At 39.7% G+C, this 23,239-nt stretch overlaps 1 protein-coding gene across 2 annotated transcripts; it reads left to right on the forward strand.

Annotated features, from left to right (window-relative positions):
- The first annotated feature begins 1,027 nt into the window (after positions 1–1,027).
- RAB32 (RAB32, member RAS oncogene family) lies at positions 1,028–19,496 on the forward strand. Of its 2 annotated transcripts, XM_082757820.1 has the most exons (4): positions 1,028–1,358; positions 16,179–16,456; positions 17,142–17,198; positions 17,945–19,496. In XM_082757820.1, the coding sequence occupies exons 1-4, from the start codon at positions 1,139–1,141 to the stop codon at positions 18,092–18,094; spliced, it is 705 nt and encodes a 234-aa protein (XP_082613946.1). In that variant the 5' UTR covers positions 1,028–1,138; the 3' UTR covers positions 18,095–19,496. The 2 variants fall into 2 exon arrangements, with proteins under 2 accessions (XP_082613946.1, XP_082613947.1); XM_082757821.1 differs by lacking the exon at positions 17,142–17,198.
- Positions 19,497–23,239: the final 3,743 nt, after the last annotated feature.

Consider the following 23,239-nt stretch of genomic DNA (forward strand, 5'->3'; position numbering starts at 1 on the left):
GACTGTGTTTCTTGTCTATCCCACCTCTTGCCGGAGAACCGATGCTACTCCATGCCACCCTCCACTAGAAAAAATAAAAATAAATAATAAATAATAATCTCATTGTTGAGTACCAATCTGTCCTTGGTTTATATTCTGATGTTATTGCTGCTGCTGGAAAGTAAATTCTAATTAAAGCAATTGTCTTCAAGTTAATACAGCATGACAGCTTAAATGAATAATTTTAGACCAAAACCTTTAAATACAAATTTTGCTCAAGAACTCTTTTGCCTCATTTTGCCAGTCTCTCCACCTGCTTCCATTTATACTCCATGCATCACCTTTGTGTGACAAGGAAGTGAGCATGCTCCAGGCTGACTGAAGAAGCCGGGCTTGTCTCACTCAAGCCACCAACTGAAAGCATGGCAAAGGAATCACCATATGCAGTAAAGTAGTATAAAAGCAGGGTGAACAGATGACTGCTTGCCAGATTAGCTGCCAGGGTTTTTAACCCTGCTGGTGACATTTCGCTCCCAAGCATACTGGTGCCCGAACAGCCGTGACACTGAGACCGAGCCACCCAGCTGCCTCCCCTGGGGCTCGGATGGATGCTGTGGCTCCAAGTTACCAAAGATGATTTTTTGTTGTTGCTTGTTATTTTATTTATTTTGTTGTTGTTGCTGCTGATCTTTCCCAGCACGAGCAACCTGCAGACGTGGCACCATGCGCTCTGCAGGACAGACACTCCACTTGCTGCTGACTTGCAGGGCCGTGCGTGCCCATTTACTGCTTGGGCTGGTGCGGCTCGTACAAGAACCGGAGCCAGACCGAGGACGGAACGAATCGGGATCAATTTGGGAGCGGGACGCTGGGGCCCCGGGCCGGGACAGGGACAGACGCGGCTACCACCGCCTCTCCCGGGGCTGGCGGCCGCTCCCCGGGGCCCGTCCCGGCCGCTCCTCCCCGCCGCCCGCCCCTTCCCTCCCCGGGCATTTATAAGCGCGGAGTTTCCGCGTCCTGTGACTGCAGTCAGGTGATTGAGGCCTCCCCTCTGCCACCCGGCTCGGGCTGGCCCGGCGGGCAGCGCTGCCTGGAGGCGAGATCCCGGCCGGGAAAGTTTTGGGGCTGAGCAGAGCCGCGCCGAGGCAAGGCAGCGGGGATGGCCGGTGGGGAAGGGCCGGTGGCGGAGTGCCGGGAGCACCTCTTCAAGGTGCTGGTGATCGGGGAGCTGGGCGTGGGCAAGACCAGCATCATCAAGCGGTATGTGCACCAGCTCTTCTCCCAGCACTACCGGGCCACCATTGGGGTGGACTTCGCGCTCAAAGTCATCAACTGGGACAGCAAGACCCTGGTGCGGCTGCAGCTCTGGGACATTGCAGGTGAGGGATGGGGTGTGCTCAAGCCTGGCTTCTCGTTTTTCCCCTTCCCTGCTGCATTCAGCAGCTCCTGTCTAAATTTGAGGCTTGAGCAAAGTGAGGCCTTTGTCGGGGAGGTTGGTTTGGCTTCCCACAGGTGCCTCTGCCAGCTGGTGTTGGTGGCTCTTGGCTTGTCCCAGGCTGCTGCAGCTGTCCTCAAAAAGCTGCTGTTTGCAGCTCTGCTTGCTAGCAGTTGTCTGACCCCTGCTCCAGCTGCTCACTGCTTCAGCTTGTTTGTGGCCCCTGCTCTATGTTGCTTCTAGAGGAAATACATATCTCCTCCAGGCAGGCTGTGCTCAGCAGGCACACCTTATTGGCTCAAGGTGCTCATATAGCTACCATTGGCCTCATGTAAGGCATGCTCGAACTTTGGTTATTTGGAGCCATCCACTTAATTTCAATGCAACTTGTGTCCCTGCAGCGTGGGGTGAGCAAAGGGGACTTGTGTCACACTTAGCTCTGTGCTCAGATTGTGGGTTTGTGTATTAAAAAGATACTCTGAGCACGCTGAGGAAGAAAAGCCCTGTTGGCATGCCCAAACAGCACAGCATTCCTTTCCTGTGTATAACTAAGAACTTTTCTCTAACATGTCTTAGAGAATCAAACTGCATACGTATCTTGGTTAACTGCTCATGCTGAGGTTTTAAATGACACAGTAAAACTTATTTTGCTGTGGTTTTGTAAGAAGCCCGTATCTTCAAGTTGTTAATCATCTGAAGTTTGCAAAGCGTTTCTGGGTTTGTGTGTGGCCTGGGTATTAACCTGCAGCTCTCTTCCTTTTCTATCATCTTCAGAATATTTCTTCAGATATGAAAACAAGTAGGCTTTTAACTTCAATTACTGTTTTTAAAACTTACATTGGAGGATACTAGGGTAACAACTGGTAGTTACTGTTTCCTTGATCTCTCTTCTCTGTTAAGTGGAAGTTCATGAAACAGGAAGGGTAACACAAAGCTGCTGCACCTCTGTCTTAAAACACTTCACATAGAATTCCTCAAACTAAAAAATCTGCTTCTCACTGCAGTATGCTGAAATAGAACATAGATCTTTCTGCTGTAGGGCAAACTGAAATATTTTCTAATTGCTGTTTTGGAGAGCAAGGGAAATATTGGCAGGGTTTCTCTTCTGATAGGTTCTCTTCTCAAATCAGTTTTCAACTTATTTTTCCCCAGTCAATTGGCAGTATTGGTGCAAGCTGCTACAACACTCTGGCTGTAATTTAGCAAGTCTGGGGTTGTGAAGATAAGAGAGAGAAGGCTGATCAGGGTCCTGGTGTTTGGCAGGCTGCCACACTTCTGTTTAACTTCTCCTCAGCCCTTGGTTTCAGAGACACGGGCAGACTGGTGCTCTGCCAGAGCAACCTGTTTCAACAGGCTAAGCAGAAACTTAGCTGTACTTGTAACAAAAACTATTTTATATTATGGGAAGTTCTAATAATATAGCCATGCATTAATTTCAAGACCTAGAAGACATCATTTTCACTCTTGATTATTGCCATTACCGTATCTTGGAGTTGCTGATAAATCTGTAGAGGCTTGTGCTAATATTGCTAACACAGTGAAGAGTAATTCTGTTATTCTCCTGTCACTGTTTATATATTATTCATAACAATTCTAGGCCTCATGCAGATGATGCCCTACTAAACTAAAAGGGCAACGCTTCCTCAGTCTTACAGTTTGATACATGCTTCCACATGAATTTCCTCACTATCCTTTCCCTTTCAAAAATGAATGTAAATACAACAATCTTGCGAGTTGCAATCCAAATTCTTCTGACTCTGGTGGCTTAGGCTGTTCTCTTTCCAAGGGGCTGGGAGCCCTTCTCCAGTAGAAAAATGAGACCAAGAACAGAAGTAATTGTATTTCTAGTGATATTTGATTGGGCTGCGCTCAGCTAGTATGAGAGCAGTAGTTTAGACTTGTGTTAAAAATAAAATCAAAGGGATTTTATTAATACCATGAAACCCTCATAGATACTACTGCTAATGTAATTGAGCTGGAAATGTGTTGTGCAGCTTTCTTTACTTCATGAATCTTTCTGAATACCTGAGGATGAGGTTTATGTAGAAGTTCTTAGTTCTAGAGAACTGGGTTGAAGACGGCTTCTACATAGTCCCAGCATATGTTCCCTAAAGCATTTTATTAAAGTATGTAATGAAGTATCTGAGCATGTGATAGTCATTCCCTCTTAACTCGTTAGCCCAACTGTCTTCTGGCTTTCAACAGCTCATGCAGATAACTTTATCTTCTGGTATGTGCAGACAAACAGCTTTAGATCTCTTCAAGAGATCTAAATCTTATGGTAAGTAACACTACATGTGACTTCCCTGCAAGCAACATGATGCTGGCACTCTGAACGGATTTTGATGCCTTTAAAAAGGCTTCTGAATTGAAGTCAAACCCTTAAACATAGTAAAGATCAAATCTTGTACTTAAAGTCCATCATAAAAAGCTTTCTTCAAAGAGCCGTGTGCTGCAGTCTAAGGTTGTGTCGCTAAATCAATGATTAAAAACTAACCATTTAGCTCAATCCATCAGCTGAGGATTATAATGCAGATACTGTGCTGGCTTCTGGTGTGAATGTAGCCAAACATCAAACTGATGAATGTTGTGCTGTATATTGCAATGCAGCAGGTTCATGAATGGATTCAATTTCTGTGCTAGTGCAGGTTTTTAGTCGTAAATCCATATAATTACCTAATAGGCCATGACAATGTTACATTGCCAATTCTTTTTTTTTTTTTCTGGAATAACCTTCCTATTGTAGGGTACAAAGTAATGCAGATACCTGCTGCAGGATCAAGGTGTGTGTTTGGGGGTGTACAGATGGTGAAATAGTGAAGGGGGAAGAAGGGAACTGTTGTGCATATACTTATGTATTCAATAAATACTCAAGCATTTTAGTTATACAGATAGATGTTGTAGGTTTTTGGACAATGGAGGTGAAAAGGCTTGAGAGACTGATAGTCAATGTCAAATCTTGTTTGCTGTGTGAAGTATTTGGAAAAGAGGAACAGTTTATATGCATGTCTGTACAGAGTAAAACTTCTAAACCTTAGCTGCCCTTGTGCATTAGTCTTGTTTTTTTTTTTTTTTTTATCTCAGCATGTGAAACTATGATAAGTTTCTCTTCCGGGATAAATTCTGGGAGTGTTAAAAGGTTAACCTCCTTCTTCAAAAGACATAAATAATTGGTGAAATAAGTAGGAGATAGGAATGACTCACTGTGATAAAGAGATAAAAATCAAAGGCATCTTAATGATAGGGTAGTGTTTTAGTCAATTTCAATACACTAGAGATTCATACTTGACAAGCGTGGTCTCTCTTCATCAGTACACTGACCACAATGCAGTGTAGGAGGTGAATATAGTGTATTGATGTAACTTTCAACTCTGATTGAAGGAACACCATAAGGATTTCTCCTGATTCAATCAAACTCTTGATTTGAACTAGTAAGAGCAGCGTTGTCACTCACACCAGCCTGTACAAACATGCAGCTCTCTAGAGGGTAATAATGGTAAGTCAAAGATGACCATCTGAGTGTTTGGCTTCCTCTGAAAAATGTCACAAATGACAACTGGTAGACAAATTCATTAAAAGCTTTGAGTAAGGCATTCTGCATTAACTTTGGCAGCATTACCCTTCTTCTAGGACTTGGTTAAAATTTCTTCATAAGTATTTAAAAATGAAGTATTGCTCTAACTGTAGGAGTGTGGCTGTGGAATGGGACAAACAGAAGAGGAGCAGTTGTGCTTAGCTATTCTAAGCATGCAATGCAAAAGCTTTCAAGAGCTGATGGATAAGACTTGTAGCATGCAAATTTGTTTTTTCCCGTATCCTTGAAAAGATCTGAACTCTATCTTGTTAGAATGTAACCCAGTACTGAAGATGATGGAGACATTGGATGAAATATCTTCCTCAAATAGTAAGTTGAGGAACACCTGGAATAACCCTTTTTTTCCATAAAGACAAGTGGATCTTAGATATGCAAGTAGATGTTAAAACTTCAATTTATTCAGGAGTTTAACTTGTTCACATCTATAGGAAACCATGAGAAATGGGAAAAGTGAGTTCAGGAAGCAATGGATGTGGTAGAAGAGAAGGAGAATGCTCAAACATTTCAAAGTAGAAAACCTAAACTGAAGTGAGGATTTGCAAAGCAAGACAAAGCAAAATGCAAGCCTTTTAGCTTAGATACAGGGGAGTGAGGCTGTACCCAATAATCTTTCCTGTCCCAGAGGAATAACATCTCGCTGGAGAGGCAGTGTTCTTGGTAGTAGCTATGTGCTCTCTGTGGAGAATAACTTCGGACTGTTGCATGTTTTGTTGGCTGAGTTTCAAAGGCATTCAGGTTGTTTGGGTATGTGAGATAGTGTGCTTCCATGTGAGAAATATTTTAGCTTCAAGCAGCTGTATACTTTATTTTGTCTGTACTTATGCTGCTGAGGTGTCTGAAGACTGCCACGCTGCTTCAGTGTACTAGAGCACAACTTGTTTCTTGTGTTATTAACTTTTTTTTTAAATAAGGTCTAAAGTAAGCCTTAAGTGGTGTTAGTGCATCCCTGAAAACCCGTAGGGGGTAACAAGAAAACTTTCCCATACGTACCTAACTCTGCTAGAGAGGCATACTTCAATTATTTTTCAGAGAGGTCTGTTGAAGGCATAGAGTTTGGAGGTGGTAATCCTTTCAGATAGTCTTGTAACAACTTGTCCTTACCCACAACATGTTTTAAAGGTCAGAATAGGGATTTAAATGGCAGGTCTCGCAAAGAAATCATGAAGAAATTGCCTAGTCGTGTGCCTAGAAAAGGTGAGCATAGGGTGGAGGCTGGAGAGTCTAGGCATAACATGCCCACAGTTATGCTTTTCCTCACTCTTAGTAAGCAAATCTACTGAGTGCAATGAAAAAGGAAGAGTGAAAAATGTGCATATAAATAGCAGTATCAGAAATGGATTCAGAACTTGGAGGTCAGAGCTTTATTTCAAAAAAAAAAAAAGGGCAAATCATTTGAAGCTATTTTCTGGTTCATCTGGTGATGGAGGTGGGAGCTCTAACCCTCTGGTAACAGCTGAGGCAGGTCAGAAAGCTCCCAGTCAGGTTCAGACCCTCATGTGATCAAGTTCAGACTGACAAAGATCTGAAAGACCTGGGACTGATCTCTGGATGCTTCTTTCATGCAAGCACACATTTTATAGAGGAAGAATTATTTAATGATATTGGCTGAAAACTTGCAGGAGTAGCAAAGGTGGTGGTGGTGGGGGTAAGTAGTTCTGCTCATTTTGAAAGCTTTTGAAATGTTGTCTTGGAAGCAGTAGAGACAAGAAACAACTGAAGATGTGCTATGTATTTCCTTCCAGAAACCACCCTACTGTGGGAAATCTTGTGTGGGTGTCCTTTCCTGTAACTCCTCTGGAACAGCAGAACTAGGTTTATGAACTTTTACTTGAGAATGAGTTACTGTATTTGGAACTCTTCAGCTAAGTGGTCCAAGTAGCTGCTAAACATGTTAAACTTGTTTTTGTTTTTTTTTTTTTTTGGTGTGTCTTCAGCCTTCAGACATCCCTGGGCACCACAGATGTGAAAAGATTCTGTATGGTCTACAGATTCTGGATGTCAATGTGCTTTATTCCTTAGAATTCTTCTATTTAAGTAGTTGCTTGTCAGATGCCCTTCAGCAAGCTATGGTTGGTTGTTTGGCTGAAAGCAATTTCCTTGTCCTACCAGTGGACTGCTGAAGGTTCTTATGCTGTATGATGTAGTACTAAGCAACACCAAACACTGTGTATGTTGTCCTAAACTGAACTTGTCAAACCCTTTGTGCTGATAATTTAAAACTAGGAATTCCACAAGCACATGGGAAATATTACAGTCTTGAAGTTGGTGTTAGGCAGTTTTAGTATAACTGAACAGTTTTACCTTGCACAATCAGACCTGTTTCATTTAAGTAATAGACTTGATGTTCTTTCAGTATCTTGGAAATAAGCTTAGATTTCCTTCATAGGCTTTTCTGTGTTTCTTAAATGTAATGGGGCTATCTGATCTAGTACACCTTTAAAGGAAAGATTACTGTATTGATTTTTTTTTTTACAATCACTCTTAATTTCTATTCACAATGAAAGCATCACTTAGTAATTGAGCTTCTAATCACAATGGATTAAATGGAGCTTCAGTCTTATTCTGAAATAGATAAGGTTCATGTTTTATAGTAGTTGTTCAGAAAGCTTACATTTTTTACAAGGTCATAAAAATAGTTCTGTAGCACTGTGGTACAGGAGCAAAGGATGGATGGGCCCATTAAATGGGGAAAGGGAAGGCAGACACAAGGAAGAATAGCATATGTCACACAACATAACTGAATTCTGGGTCAAGTCATAAACCAAACTAGAAATCTGTGCAGAAATCCATTAACTTACATTGATCATCAAGCTTTTTGGAGGCAAGTATTGTCTGAATTCTTGCCATTCCAGTAATACTAGCTCAGGTAGTAAGAAATGAAGTTACTTGACAAGTATATTACCCTTCAGAGAGAAACCAATATAGACTGCATTAAATACACTCTTCTCTTAACGTGTGAACTTACATGAATGGAGACGGACCTTTATCAACTTGCCTTGCATCAGTGTTCCACCTCAAAATCTTAGTAATTTTGCCTTATTTATCTACACTTGGCCTTTTACCAGTTCAGTTTTCTTTATGTGCACACCATACTTGGTGTGCACATAAAGAACACACACACTGAAGTGTGTGGTCACAAGTACAGTTTAAGTGGACAAGTGCTGTATAAGGGTTGTTCAAAACTCCTTTTCTTTCCTGTGTTTCATAAGACAGGTAATCTTAGCAGCCCATCTTAAAAGTCTCCAACATGCTGTATAAAATAAGTTTATTCTCTTCAGTAGTGAGCGAGGATCCTGGGATTCAATTTCAGAGCTGCTGGAAATATTTTCCTGCAGCAGCAATTACTGACTTGTCTCTGCAGGTTGTTCCCTCCAAGTACTCAGACTAGAATTTCTGATGTGTGATATGCCAGGTCAAAAGGAAGTGATTGGCAGTAAGGAAATTTATTAATTTTGCTATGAAAGCATAGGAATAATTCTTTGAGGCTTTTGCAGGTGTTAAAGCTAGTATGAATGGCAATAAGCAGTGACTGAAGTGCAGCATGCTTCTCAAGCTGCCTGTGGTAAAACATTCAACATCTCACATTGTCACCTAGCTACAGAGATGCAGAACAAAGGTAGATGTGATGGTGTGTTGCTTTGAAGAATTATAGGATTTCAGGGTTTTATGGAGGTTGTTTAGAAAAAAAAAATCTTGGACTAGAAAAACCCTAGCACCCTTTCAGTAGGGATAGCTTCTAGATTAGCAGTAAGTGCAAACCAGTATTCCTTATTGTGTGGATCTTGGCAGCTTTTCAAAAAGTATTTTTAAAGAAGCCTTTGAGTGTCACAGTTAAAGCTATGGGAACTTGTTCTTTGAGTGATCCCCAACTAGAGTGCTGGGCAGAACAGAGTGGCAGCTACTTGACATAAAATTCCAGTGGCACACAGTGTGCCATGACACATTGACTGTTTTAGAGATTAAATTTTTTTCAGTCCCGTGATAAAGTTGATCTCGAGACAAACTGACTTCAGAATTGTTCTCTTGTGCTATGAAATGCCACAGTGCCATGCAGCATCACTAAGTACACAGCACAGCTCTGGCTGCGTGGCAGTACACTGAAGGAGATGGATCAGGGGTGTTGGGCATGAAGTAATTTAACTCTGGCATGTGACTTGTTTTAAGACTTTTTAGAACAAAATTTGAATTACCTGTTCATGCTGTTACTGGCAATAATTGGGCTGTCAACTCTGAGTGAATTCTAATGCAAGGAGTTTTTTTTTCCATACATGCTCTATTTGTTTAGTTAAAGTACTTAGTTTAGTTGGACTATACTTTTCTATGGACAGAAATCTACTGCTTAGTTGGGAACTTCTCAATTTGTCAAAGTTGCAAGCAGAAGTGAAAACTAACCTGTGAAACTTTCCTGTATGAACAGGACTGTCATACTCTTACCTACAGTAGATTTGATTGTGGATAAAGGTAGCTGAATTGCAAATGCATCTTGTCTAAGCTTAGAGGAGGTAATCTTAGATTACAAGATATTAAACTGTTAAAGCTAGTTTAGGCAGTCTTAAATCACTGGATTAGCCTAAGGCTACAGGCTGCAAAGAGAAGTTTCAGTCTTACTGTAAACCTCCCCATGAGCTGTGCAGGTTCTTGAGGTAAAGTTCATCCTACATGTAAGCCTTTTCTTTAGGAAAAGCACACCATTCTCTTCCACATATCAGGATGGCAGATGCCAGTTTTCCTGATAGCAATCAAGTGTCCAGCTTCCAAGTGCTTGCACCTCGGTGATTCTGCTGTTGCATTGGTTCTACTTTATCCTGAGGTGTAGAAATAGCAAACAAATTGGTGAGGCTAGCTACCCAAATTTTCAAATGGAAAGATTAGCAAATGAATGACTAGTTCAGATTCTCATTGTGCTGTACAATGAAACTTTAGAGCGAGCTACTTCCTTCTGTTAAAGAAAGAAACACTTCCTTCTAGGAACCTGTGAAAATGCTTGAAGTCATGATCTAAATAGTCAGGATACTGCTGCACCTGAACTGTCATTCAGTGACTTCAATGACCCCAAATAGTCTGGAACAACTCTCATACATGCTGTACCTGTAGCATACAGTACACTGTGGATGCCAACTCTCAATACTGTCTCGCTCAACAGCATTGCTTCTATTACACCTTTCCTGCTTCCTAATGTAAACATAACCAGAGTATCAAAGGTCATCTCTTATAGTGAAGTGGGAGTCAGTCAGGGACAAGTAGGGATTGACTGGCTAATTATTCAGTGAAAAGCCTTTCTCTGAAGGGTGTGGGACACTTACTGACAATAAGTTGTCCATCCAGTGGTCATTAACTTTCCCATACCACCCTTAGTAAGAAAGGATACTACCAGTTCACATAAGTTACCTGAGACTTCCTTTGTTTAATCAACTGCAAGAGCTGCAGTGGAACTATTTCTAGTACTGTCTAATACAGGAAAATGTCATTCTCATTCTTTTAACCTCTTAGCATTTGTCATCAGAACCACAAATACCAAGTATTACTTTCACTGTGGTGAAAAGCAAGAGTGAAGCTCAATGTGCCTTTTGCAACTCTTACAGGTTCCTAATACCTTCTATGCTACTGATCTTGCTCAACACCTTTTGTAGTTTAAACACTTGACAGTCTTGCGCTGATAGCTTATGTGGGTAAGGATGAGGAACAGGAAGGCATCTAGTACTGGCTGTCTTGGAGTCTGTCTCCTCTTTCTCAATCTACGGCTGCTGCCCATGTGAAAAAGCAGGCAGTCACTTGAGCATGTCCTGTAATATTGATAGTGGTTTGGTTAACCTACTTCCTGCTGAATAACAAATCCAATCTAATTGGGTAAGACAGTTCTGGGACAAGCTGTCCTGCCTTGGGGAGTGGGTGGGGGAACCACCATCAGCAGTGGTGGCTTGCAAGTAATATCAGTATGTCACTAAAAAGCAGCCCCAGACAGCTCATACCTGAACCCAGTGGTGCTAAAATGTACATGAAATGTCTGGAGAATGGGGCAGTCCCTTCTCAGAGCAGTCCAGACTGTTTATGATCTGGTGTCAAACATCTAGCTGTAGGGCCATCAAACAGCCAAAATGTAGTGGCTACCTAGGAAGTGAAATGGATATTCCTGATCTAAATCTGAGATCCTTAGTGCATTATAAAGGACTTAGGACTTCTCCAAGGGAGACAGGTACCAAAACCTGAGCATAGTGCCAGTCTGAGTCTATCCTAAATGTTCACAGAACTCTGGGTTAAAACTTGAGTAGTTCATTAGAGGTTACTTATTTTTCTACTTCAGAAGTATTTTCAGTGGTCTATTGTTCATGCATGTACACAAAACATCCCATATGGACTGCAGCATAGCCTGATGTGTTTACACTTTTTATATCAAAATAGTTCAGTTCAAGCTTTTATCCTCAGTAAAAGTTGTTTTAAACTTGCATTTAGATGTTCTACAGTGCCCCTGCAGGTACCCCTGTTGGTGTCCTCACAGACTTTAGGCTATGTTGTTGCTATCTCCTGTAGCACTAATAAATGCTGACAGTGGAGCAGAATCATTACTTAGAGGACTTCATTTGTGGCTTGCACTGGACTTCTCTGTTTTGAAGGAAGTATGTATCAACTTCAAGATACTTATATATTTCCAAATCTGTTGACTTGCTAAACATTGACCATGAGTTTCCTTCTCTGTGGTGAGAGAAACCAGAATTCTCTGTATCTGCACGGGGTCTTACCCTGATTGATGTTCAGACCATCAGCCAAGACAATTGAGGAATCCTTTCACCAGGCTGCCATTAGTGACCCTTCTTGAACTTCTTGAATTTTGGCTTGACTCCTATTGACTGTTGGTGGTCATGGTGAATACCTGATCTTTGATAACCCTTCTCACAAAGGAAGGAGGACATTAAAGTATTCCCAGACTAACACTGATCAATTACAACTGTTCATTATGATTTAATTAAGCATCCTGTGATATAGTGTTTATATATATAGTACTGTAGTTGAGATTCACCTGTTGATAGAAAAGGAAGACCTCAGCAGAATGCTACTTCTAGGCTTCTTGAATTCACCTAATTTGATTTACTAGGTCTCTTACTTTCTTTGCTACTGTGGTACTGCCGGATATTTCTTGGCATGGTTATATAAAGATTTCTTGTGTGGTATACTCCTTTACTACTTAAACTGCCTTTTAAACTAACTGGACAGTGAGCTGAATGCTGAAATAGCTGCTTGGCCTTATTCATAAACTGAGGGCTTTGACCATATGTTGGAATTCTGACAAATCAGTATTACTGTGTCCAGGGGAAAAACTGCAAAACTCATGGCAGCGGTCCTCAAAGTTGTTTGTTAGAAATAAAACTCTTCATCTAGTTGTGTTCACTTTTGGGTGACTTTAGCCTACTTCTCCAGATCAGGATTATTTGATGTGGAACTGCCAGAGTTGTCTCAAATCAAATTTTGAGATCTGGCCATCCATTAAGCTGATTAGCCTGTCAAAGATCTCAGCAAGAAAAACGGCTTCATCATTCTTCCAGTTGTCAGGCTTTTTATAACCTGTGGTCATCTCTTCCTCATTAGTGACAGTTCCTGGAGTATGTCAGAACTGTTAGTTTTCTCTGTGAGAGAGGTTAGATTCTTTCCAGCAGTGGTGCTCATGCCAAGAAAAGGGTTTAAATGCAAGTAACAGAGCTCTGGCTTGTCAGTAGTGTGGCTTCATAGTAGACTAAGAGTAGATCTTACAAGGTAGGGGAACCTGTGCTGTACTTCTGATATTGACAGAGGTAAAACAAACTTCCCTTCCCAGCAGAAAACATAGCTGAGGGGAACTTCCACATAGATCTCTTTGCTGTCAGTGAGTAGTTCCTGTTCATATTAACCACTCTTAACTCTTTAGGTATGGGGGGATTTTTCTGGAGGAAGGAACCAGACATGTCCAATACCATGCATATCCAGCAGTAACTTGCACATTTAACATGCTGCTTCTAGCCTCAATTTCCGTCTCATGAGCATGAATTAAGACTTCCAATAATGGTAGGAATGCGGGGCATCTACCACTAACTAAAAGCAAGAATAGCCACAATAAGTCACGCTGCTATGATAAACAGGACACTCTTGTGTATTCCTTTCACTGGGAAATATTGCTGTAGAAATTTTTAAAAATAAACTTCAAGGCAAGGCTGGCACTTCCTGAATCTTATGGTGATAACTTTTATCTCTTGTCAAGTAAAGGACAGAAAGCTTCAGATATCAGACCAGGCTCTAACTTTTTTTTTCAAGTAGCTAGATATGCTTTAGGTCTGTTTTGATGTAAACTCAAAAGCAAGAGAAGCTGCCAAGGTCTGATGCAGGTTTAAACTGAACTTCATTCCTGTGATGCTACTGTAGGGAACTGCATTAGATCCCAGTGCAGGACATTATGCAATTATTTCACTTGATGCTCTTGCAATTACTGGAAAATACAGTGACAACATGTGCTGAGTCATTTAGATGTGAAAACTTTGTGGTTAGAGAATGCAGAACTTTGCATTGCACACAGCTACTTACATATAAATGGAAGTACCCCCAGATAAAACCTCAGATCCCCATGGCTGCCCTGCAGCTTAGATTGAACCCCTGAAACAGAAAGGATACCTCAGTGCTACCACCAAGTTTACAGCAAAACAACAGACTTATCAGTATGACTTATCCTCTAATGTCCTCTCCATAGTGCTGTACTAAGTAGTTACATTGCTGTCCTTTTCCTTCTGCAACTCTGTGCACTAGAGGCTTTAAGTCTAGTTTTATCTGATCACTCTTAGCCTTTTCCCCTCTGTGGGTATGATCCTCTTTCCGTACTGACAACGTTGTTCTTGCAGTGTAAGTTTACTATGGCAAAAATCTTGCTGAATTTAGGAAATGAGAAATCCCTGGCTGAACTGAGCATGGCAAAATTTTAGTAAATTCAATTTTAATGCTTATATAGAGGATGATCAGACTTGTAGTGTTTTTATGGCTTGTTTTCTGCAAGCAAAAAAGCGCTTATTTTGTGTCAAATTCCTGTTAAGCTTTCAAGTACAAGAGGCTAAAGCCTGTGCATTGTCAGTGGTAACAGAATTGTACAGAAAGTCTACCTGGTTTATACTGAACTCTCTTCCTGCCTCATGCCATGTACCTGTTAACACAAGGAAAAAAAACAACTATCTTTTAGGCAGGTCGTGTGTTATTGTTTATGTCTGGAATAGGAAGGTCCTACCCATCCTTACAGGACTTTCAGACAGGATGAAAGAGCAGTCAGAAGCTAGTATACAGGTCTGATAGCATAGCATATGTGAATTCCAGAGGGGAAGGCAGCTCTGTAGTGAACTGTTTTAGAGTTGGGGCCACTTTAGAAAAGAGCAGCTTTCAGATGGGAGTACTTGATCTATAAAAGGCATTAATCTGTAATACTAAACTGTGTCTTCTTGTCTGCTTTCGTGCAGCTTAAATTACAGAAGAATATGCAGAGAATGCTGTTTGTTTTGTGAGCCCATCCTGTGGTGCAGAGGAATATGCTTCCTGAACTGAAGACAGGATTTAGCCCTCTAGCATTTAGCACTTGAGAGGGAAACATGCCTGCATAACAGGAATTGGTGGTGATACCAAATCTACCTTGCTATGCCTTTCCAGGCTTACTCATATGCTTGAAAGGCAACACAAGTTTGTGTACAAGTTTCCTAAACAGTGTGTAAGGAATGTGCCTCCTCCAGCAGTAGTTTGAGATGCAGGCTTGGTGCATCTTTCCTCTTATACATGCTCCTTGTTCTCACATGGGATACTCTGCTGGTAGTAAGAAACTCGTGTGTAACTTGTTCTCGTCAGGATGTCAGCTAGTGATGCTGTTTTATGCAGCATCATACTTTAAAAGTTGAACAGTTGGGGGGAAAAAAACCAACTCCTTTCTACTACTTCTATGGAAGCTACTGCTTGTGGCTACTGCTGGTTTCAGGCATTTCTAGCAAATGCTTTGTCTGTTCTGAAAATCTCTGTAAAGAATGAACTAAGCTGAAGTACTGACACGAAAATGACACGAAAATTGAGCTAGAAAAGCTTCCTTTTGACAGCAGAACTTCACCAGTTCTTTTACTTAGTGATCTCTGGTTCTTTCTGAGAAAATAAAACTGTCCTTGATGATCAAAGGCAGACTTAAATGTTTATAAACAAAGGACAGATGTTCCCAATTAAAATCCTTTTTTTTCTAAAACTGCATGTGAACTAAATGCTAACAGCTAAAGTAGTGTTACAGTGTATGAAGTGGTATAGTGCAAGGATTGCTTTCTCCGTTGGAGACTTCTCAACAAATCAGAAAATGAGTTTAGTAGCCCAAACTTCAAGTGACATGCTTGCACTAGATACTGTTTTGCTCATTCAGGTATAAACATAGTGTGACCTTCCAAACAGAAGAAAAGCTGAGCTGTATTCTAATTCTGTATCTCAAGCATACTGACTTCAAGAGCCGTATTTATGAATAAGAGTTTTTAGTACTGGATGTTGGCTTTCATCCAGATTTATGTTCAATTGTACTTCAGCTATTCTGGTCCCCTTGCATCAAATTGTTGGACTGCCGTAGGACTCCTACAGTTGGAAATTATTACAGAGAAGGTCTTGGACTTGAAAGGCGAAGTTGAGAGGTTTAGCTTGAACTATTAAACTAGCTCTTTCTAAGCTTGACCCTAAGAAAAAAATCTAGAACGTAGGTGATTTCTTCATAAGATCCACTGAAGGCTATTAGACTTCAGAGCTTGTAGAAAGCTGCATCTGTCCCCCTGTTAAAGCCTCTGGGTTTGCTGAAATGTGTATCTGAAGTGACTAGGCTTATATAAATCATGCAGAAATGTTTTTTGTGGAAAGAATAACTTCTGTGTACTTGTGCTGATAGTGTTTGAGTAGTAATGCCTATAATCACTTTTTAACAAATAACTTTTTTAAAAGTTTAAGTGGTAGCTGGAATTGCAGGCTGCTTTTAGCATCTGGCTTGTCATGTGTGATGTACATAATGGCCCTGTTGTAATCAGCTTCCATAGAATGGAGGAGATGAGGTTATTAGAGTGAAATGCTGAACTGATGTATACTAACCTGGTACAGAAGTCTACTTATATTTTTAGCATGAGCTGTAGTGAATATAAATACTGCTACTCCCTTCTTTTTCAGGCCAGGAACGTTTTGGAAATATGACAAGAGTATACTACAAAGAGGCAGTTGGTGCCTTTGTGGTCTTTGATGTCACAAGAGGCTCTACTTTTGAGGCTGTTTCAAAATGGAAGCATGATTTGGACAGTAAAGTATTACTTCCCAATGGCAGCCCCATCCCTGCTGTTCTTCTCGCAAACAAGTGTGACCAGAAGAAAGATGGCAGCCAAAATCCCTCTCAAATGGACCAGTTCTGCAGGGAAGGTGGCTTTGTTGGGTGGTTTGAAACATCTGCTAAGGTAAGCATTTAAAAAAAAAAAGCCTTAACTGCTAAGTATTGGTTATATTCATGTCTTCTAATTCCATGTGGGGAAGAAAAATAAGGGGATGTGACTGTTCTACAAAAATTAGATGTGGTATGCAGGATAGCTTACTGCTACAGAAAACTTCCAACATACATGAATTAAATTCGAAATGCTCTATAAACTCAGAGCCTTAAAACTAACTGGAAGCCTTAATTAACCAAGTTCAATAAGCTGCTTTCATCTTGTGTGTGTCAGGATCAGTATTGTTCAGTATATGTTAATTTTCCCGATTGAACTACTGAAAAAGGCAAGTTATCTTTAGGTCCTGGTTTCCATATTGCAGCTTTTCTTTGTTGCATGAAGGAAGTGGTAAGACTTCAGAAATGAACAAGCTATTTGCTCACTTGCTACTACCCACCCAGATAATGTTACTAAACCACTCTTCTATTTTATCAGGCAGTAGCAAGACTGAACTAGGGAGAAGCAAATCACTCAGTGTAGCAACTTAAGCTAAGATAGCTGCTTTATTCAAATAAATAACTCAAATGAGTAATGTCTTATATTGTTCTTACTCTGTCAATTTGGTCAATGTACATATAAACTTGCAGCAACTTCGTTGGAAGTGAAATCCAACAGTTTGAAACCTGATTGATGCTTGAAATGGAATCTTTTTTTCTAGATGAAGACAATGTGTCTGGCATACCAAGTTACTGGTCTGGCTGATAACTCTTACATAGTAAGCTAAACCTCAAGGTCCCTCTTTCCTTGTTTTGCCCACTTCCTTTAGCTGCTGCTGACAAACTGGCCAAGTGTTACTTGTAAATGATAGGCATTTTTGGCATGATGCTCAGATGCTTTTCCATAAAAGCTCTGTAAGAATTGATTGCCTTTAAAGTAAGGAAAGTACACAGCAACTGAGGTACCGGGCTGAAATACAGCTCTAGGTATCCTGCATACATGACTTCTTTGGAGTGTAGATTAAGTTATTTTTCAAAGCATGCATAAGAAAATGTAGAGTAGCTAGATGAGGCACCCCAATTTAGCTGGGTTTAAGGCTGATTCAAAAGGTCCTTTTTAGATAAATGATAAAATCATTTATCATTTGCAGCAGAAACAGGAAAAGACCCTAGAAGGTGTCTCACTACTATGAGCACTGTAACCATCTGTCTTTCCTGATGCAAAAATGCAGCTCAGCACTTGTGACTTCTCAAAATGTAGATGAAGCTTATTCCCAGACTGCACGCTAGATTACAGTCAAAGTATTCTATATGTAATATGGGTGAATAACTTCTGTATCAAACCTTTTCTGGCTGACTTTTGCAAAAGAACAAGTGTTTGAGCCATAACCTCATGCATCTACATGGAAGGTGTTTGCATCTTGCTGGTGACTGTAGAGAAGTTTGTATTTGGACAGCTTCTAACAGGAATGTATGACCCTTTTTAAAATAAGACTGACTTTTTTTTTGCTTTCAATATTTTTAGGACAACATCAACATAGATGAAGCTGCTCGATTCTTGGTGGAAAACATCCTTGCCAACTATAAAACCTTTCCTAATGAAGAGAATGATGTGGGGAAACCAAAACTGGACCTAGACCCATTGAAAGCAGAGAGTAAATCACAGTGCTGCTAATGCTACCACTGTTCAGCAAATGTGATGGAATGAGCAGCAAGACTGTTCCTTAAATTCAACTGCTGCTATGGTGCTGCATTGTGACAATTCATATGGGGTGTCTGGTATTATCTGAACAGGTGATTCATGCGGGCATTTACATACTCTTGTTTAACCTGGAACTTATGAATTGTCACTCCACTTGCTTGAGTGGCTGCATCTAAGTCTGATTAGTTTCTTACCTGAGAACATAAGGTAGTGGTTACACGCCTGAAAAAGGAATAAAGTTACATTCAGTGTCTACTTTCCTTCTAGGACATATGCTACATTCCAAATAGGACTCACTCATGGTTTTAGCTGAACAGACACTTGCACCTTTTCTGAATACTTCTCCTTTGTCACCAGTAGTGTCCCACTTTAGCCTGACTTCTCACCTACACACTTGTCCTTATTTATTATCCCCACCATGAGGGTCTGTCTCATTGCTAGTTCTCCTGGATCAAGACATTCCGGAAGTTTTTAAGTGGACAATGACAGACAGGAGATATCATCCTTAGTGGGTTCACCAGGATTGAGTGGAGTAGACTGCTTTTTTCACAGAATAAGAACAAGCTGGAAAAATGACTGTTTAATGGGAAAGGCATGGTTAAAGATAATAGCAAAAATGCATCTCTAGCTAATTAAAGCAGAATATTTTCAGCTAATGCTTTACCTGTGAAACACATTAGTGAATACAGTTATACTTCTGACACAACTGTAATTATGGTAACTTCACCCATATGCACACCTAGAAATAAACATTCAGAAGCCCTTTCATGCACTAACACTGAAAACTTTAGCAAGAGCTCATAAAGTAAATATCTTACTGTCCTGTGATGATCAACTTGCTTCTTTTTTATTCTGCCTGGAGATGGTTCTGAATACTGAGAGGAGAAGGGGAGATGTCATGAAAGAAATGGTTAAACCGATTCTTTGTAGTCTGTCAAACACAAAGCTCTACCTTTTTTTTCAATTTTAGAACAGTGCTGCACTCTTCTGACTACTCAGGGCTGGTGAACTGGCTTACCAGTTTGTAGCTTTCTGTGCTCAAGCTTCCTTAGAACTCATGCATTTCTGGCAGCAAATGAAAATCAAAAGGAGTGGAAAGACGACAGTTCTTGAATATATTCTGGAACTCTGGCTCTGCCTGGCTGAAAGGCTTTGAAGCTCCTTTTAAATTTTAAAAGTTTCTTCTGTCCTGGTATCTTATTGCTACTGGCTTAAGAAGTCTTATCTTGGTTGGTCTGATGGTACTGATGTTTAAACATTCACATGAAGTATGTGCCAGACTGGATGTACTCTAATCTGCATTAAAACTTCCTAAGCTGTCTTTTCTAAAGAGTAACATACTTTTTAAGAGACCAATAAATATATTTGGGCATCTTATGTTGTTGGTGTATGCTTTTGAGAATGAATCTTCACTTCCTGTGTGCTATCCTGTATAAACTTGTTTTCAAATGTCAGTGAAAATGTTTGTATTCTAGTAGTCACTGTGTTAAGGCTTGTTTTAATTTATCATAATAAGGTTTGGCATAAATTAAAACAGGGTTTAACTAGTTTCTGATTATAAAGTAATTCAGATGAAAGGGTTCCTAGGTTGTGAAAGGGTTCTTGGGTTGTCAAGCTTAATATCCTTCTCCAAGCAAGGTCATACACAGTAGCTCAGGCCTTCATGTGGCCTTCTGCTCTTAAACCTTCAGCAACAGACTTTGACCTTGGGGAAAGTTGTTTCAAAGCATAACCATCCTCATGAGCATTTGTCTAGTCTGAACCTCTAACTTTGATTTTATGTTTATGTCCATGGTCTGTCATTCTTCCACTGGAGCACTAGGAGGGATGCATCCATTAGACATGCAGACTTACTCGATGCTTAAACCTTGGTTGCTGCCTACAACTTCTTTGAAAGCCTGCAGCACATCAGAAAGGAAGCTGCATCCCAACCATGTTTCTTGCTTCTTGGTTTGTATGGGTTGTTAACCTTTCAAGCTAACCTGGAATTACCATAATCTCCCTGTTCAGCCACTTCTACAAGTCCACTTGGACTGTAAACTTGCTTATTAAAGCTATTTTAATCTCCTAAACTACTTAAAGCATATCTGTACAGATACGGTAACTAGCCAGTGGAGCATTTGCAAGGTCTGTTTTTTTATACTTCTTGAATAGATAAAGATACATGACAAAAATTCTTGACTAAATGTGAAATTTCTGTTTATTTGGTTTCAAATGAGCAAGCTTACTGGACCAATGCATTAACATAAACACTGACTAATGGTATAAGGCCAATTTTTGAATTCTGTCTAGAATTATGTCATTAAATTTTGTGTAGTAAGTTCATGGTCCAGTTCCTTAATTTTTTTTTATTGGAAAAATTGCCAGTGAAGGTAGCCAGTAAAGGGTGTGTGTTTTTTTTTTTTTTTGCTGAGCTATGGTGCTCTTTTAAGAGCTATGGTGCTCTTTTCTGTTCTTAGTTCTCAAATTCAGCAACAGAATGAAAAACGGACTGAAGCTCTGGGACTCTGGTAGAGTGTAAATCTTCACTGTGTCTTGGCGATGTAATCCTGTACAGATCAATTTTCAAATGTCTAAATTGCTGATTGAAGAGCTATTGCTGTTCTGTTTAAGCACTTTCCTTATCTTCTTCGTGGCTTGCTCTCTTCTGAGATTCCATATGAATATAGAGTGGCCATGACTGTCAAACTGTGGAGTACAGTAATTTTGATTTATTATGTCACTGGCTGGAGAAGTTGAGCCTGAATGATGTTCAGGAAATACAATCTACAAAGATCAATTAGACTAGGCACAAAAACCTGTTGTAATTTGCCTAAGATCTTTGTTTTGGAAAGATATCTGAAACTTAGACAGACCTGATTTAACTTCAGACTGGCAAGTAGGAAGTATCAAACACTTGTTTTATGTCTACAGGATATATCGTGTAGTGATTCATCTCAATCTAATCAGATGAGCAGAGGCCCTGTGTAGTTGTATTTCATTACCTCTTGCAATTTGAAATATGTCAATCTTAAATGAGCAAGTACCTGGCGTGTAGTCCCTGTATTTAAGGGATCATTTTGAGATAAAGAACTTGAGTAAAAATCTAAGTCAGTGCTTCAAGTAAAGTATCTTACTCGGCATATTTCCATTATCTTATTTCGTATAGGCTAGAAATGGCAAATAGTCATTCTGTATTGTAGTTGTGCAGTCTGTCTGTGCAGCTAATTTGTTTAAGAAGTTTAATGGGACTTCATAACTTTTGAAAACTTCTGAAAAAAAAAAACTATAAGGGACTTGGAGCAATTAGTTACATCTAGAAAATGACATAAAGAAGGATCACTTAGTTGCAGTAGTAGAAAAGTATGAGCTAATCTATGATCTAAGTTTTGGAATTTTGTTTAAAATGTTAGACTGAGTCTTAATAGCATTCAGTCTCCTCAAAGTGTGCAAATCCTTGTTTATTTTTAGTGATTATTTGCTGGTGAATACTTTGAGCAATTCTTACAGACTTAGTGCCTGAGTCACTGTTTGATAGATGGTGATAAGAGTAAATAGTTATAAAATGAATCTTTGTAGTAAAATTGTGGTGTTGAATGGTGAAATACTTTTCTTTTAAATGGAGTTCCTTTATCTTCTGGCTTTTAGTATCTCAATGATCTTTATTCTAAAATGGAGAACTGGCTGCTTGTTTCCTCCTTTACAGAACGCTTTACTTGCTATGGAAATGGTTCTCTAAATGTGCATACACATTCATCCTTTGTATAATGAATTACTGAAAAATGTAAGAAATTGAGGTGGCACTGGACAGGAATAAAGTGCGTTAGGAAAATGCCAGTGATGTAAGTAATGATTCAGAATTGGAATACTCACTTGGCAGTATGTGAAAGGTCACTTTAGACAGAACTCTTTGTTCTGCAGCAGCCCACTAGTGAAAATAAGGAACGTGCTAGAGTCAGATTTATCTAATGAAGATTATTTGAAAGAAACTGTCTGTATCATACGTGACTTATAAAGCTCTGTAAGCTCGCTATGTCTCTGGTTTTGTCTAAACAAGCATCTCTGGGAAGAAAAAGGTACTTAGTGTGATTTTTAAACACAATCACGGTTTCTTTTATCACTACCTAACATGTTCACTCAGTGAAAAATTACTAGCTTAGACATCCTATGTTGCTTATGTAGACTCACAAATAAATTTTACTAGATAAATTTTAGCATTTATCACTTCACTAGTTATTTTACCATTTTAGTCTATTCATGCAGACTCATTCCTTAAGTACCTTAAGATTTTTATCGGTAAGTATGGTGTTTGGATAGTCTTGGCTTCAGAGATGAAAAAGTAGAGGGTCAACATATCAGTATTGTTTTTTTCTTAGGTTCTAGGAAATGAAACGAAGTGTTCAGTCTTCTGATAAAACAGACTTATTCAAATTTTTTTCCTTTTTTTAACTTATGCACTTTTAAGCTGTTCATTATGATGACTCTTCTGAAAGCTTAAGTGATGGTAATTGTCTTGTTGAAAGCTCATAGCTCCTTACAGAGCATATGGCTTATTCTGTTTCTAGACTATCCTTTACTTATATCAATCCAGAAGAAAGGTCTTTCAACTCCTCACATTCAGATCCGTTTGATTTTTTTTCTTAACTTGCTTTTCAAGAGTGTTCTGTAAACTGCAGTATTGAAAGCTACTCTGTAGTATAGTACTTGAGTCACATTATCAATTTCCATCATTCATATTACGTCCAAGCAATTTTGATTACAAGGAGTGAATTCGATTTTTTTTTTGACAATGCTCTATTGGTCTTGATGTAACAAAATGTCTGCCCCTCCAAGATGCATTCCGTATTCAATTACTGTGCCACAAAAATGGTTTTATACTCAGTGTTTTAGTCCAATAAAACAATGGAATTGTTGTATTGTGCACAAAGATTACTTCAAGTCTGTTTGCTTTTTATAGCATCTGCCCAGTTTAAGTTCTAATGCTTCTATATAGATATTTCTACAGGCAAACTACTTTCTTCTGAACTTGAATTACTTTTTTTTTTTTCCAACTATGCTTTGCCTCAAGGTCACAAAAATCACTGCCTTCTACTATTTAGTAGTTTAAGAAAGAAAGGCTTTCAGTTAGATTGTCCATCA

This window comes from Aythya marila (assembly GCF_965140915.1).
Source record: "Aythya marila genome assembly, chromosome: 3".
NCBI lineage: Eukaryota > Metazoa > Chordata > Aves > Anseriformes > Anatidae > Aythya > Aythya marila.

Excerpts from the sequence above, each read along its gene's own strand:
- RAB32 (XM_082757820.1), top strand. The coding sequence starts at position 1,139 with ATGGCCGGTGGGGAAGGGCCGGTGGCGGAGTGCCGGGAGCACCTCTTC. Across the intron at positions 16,457-17,141 it reads GGTTTGAAACATCTGCTAAG|ATGAAGACAATGTGTCTGGC; the intron begins GTAAGCATTTAA and ends CTTTTTTTCTAG. Across the intron at positions 17,199-17,944 it reads TGGCTGATAACTCTTACATA|GACAACATCAACATAGATGA; the intron begins GTAAGCTAAACC and ends CAATATTTTTAG.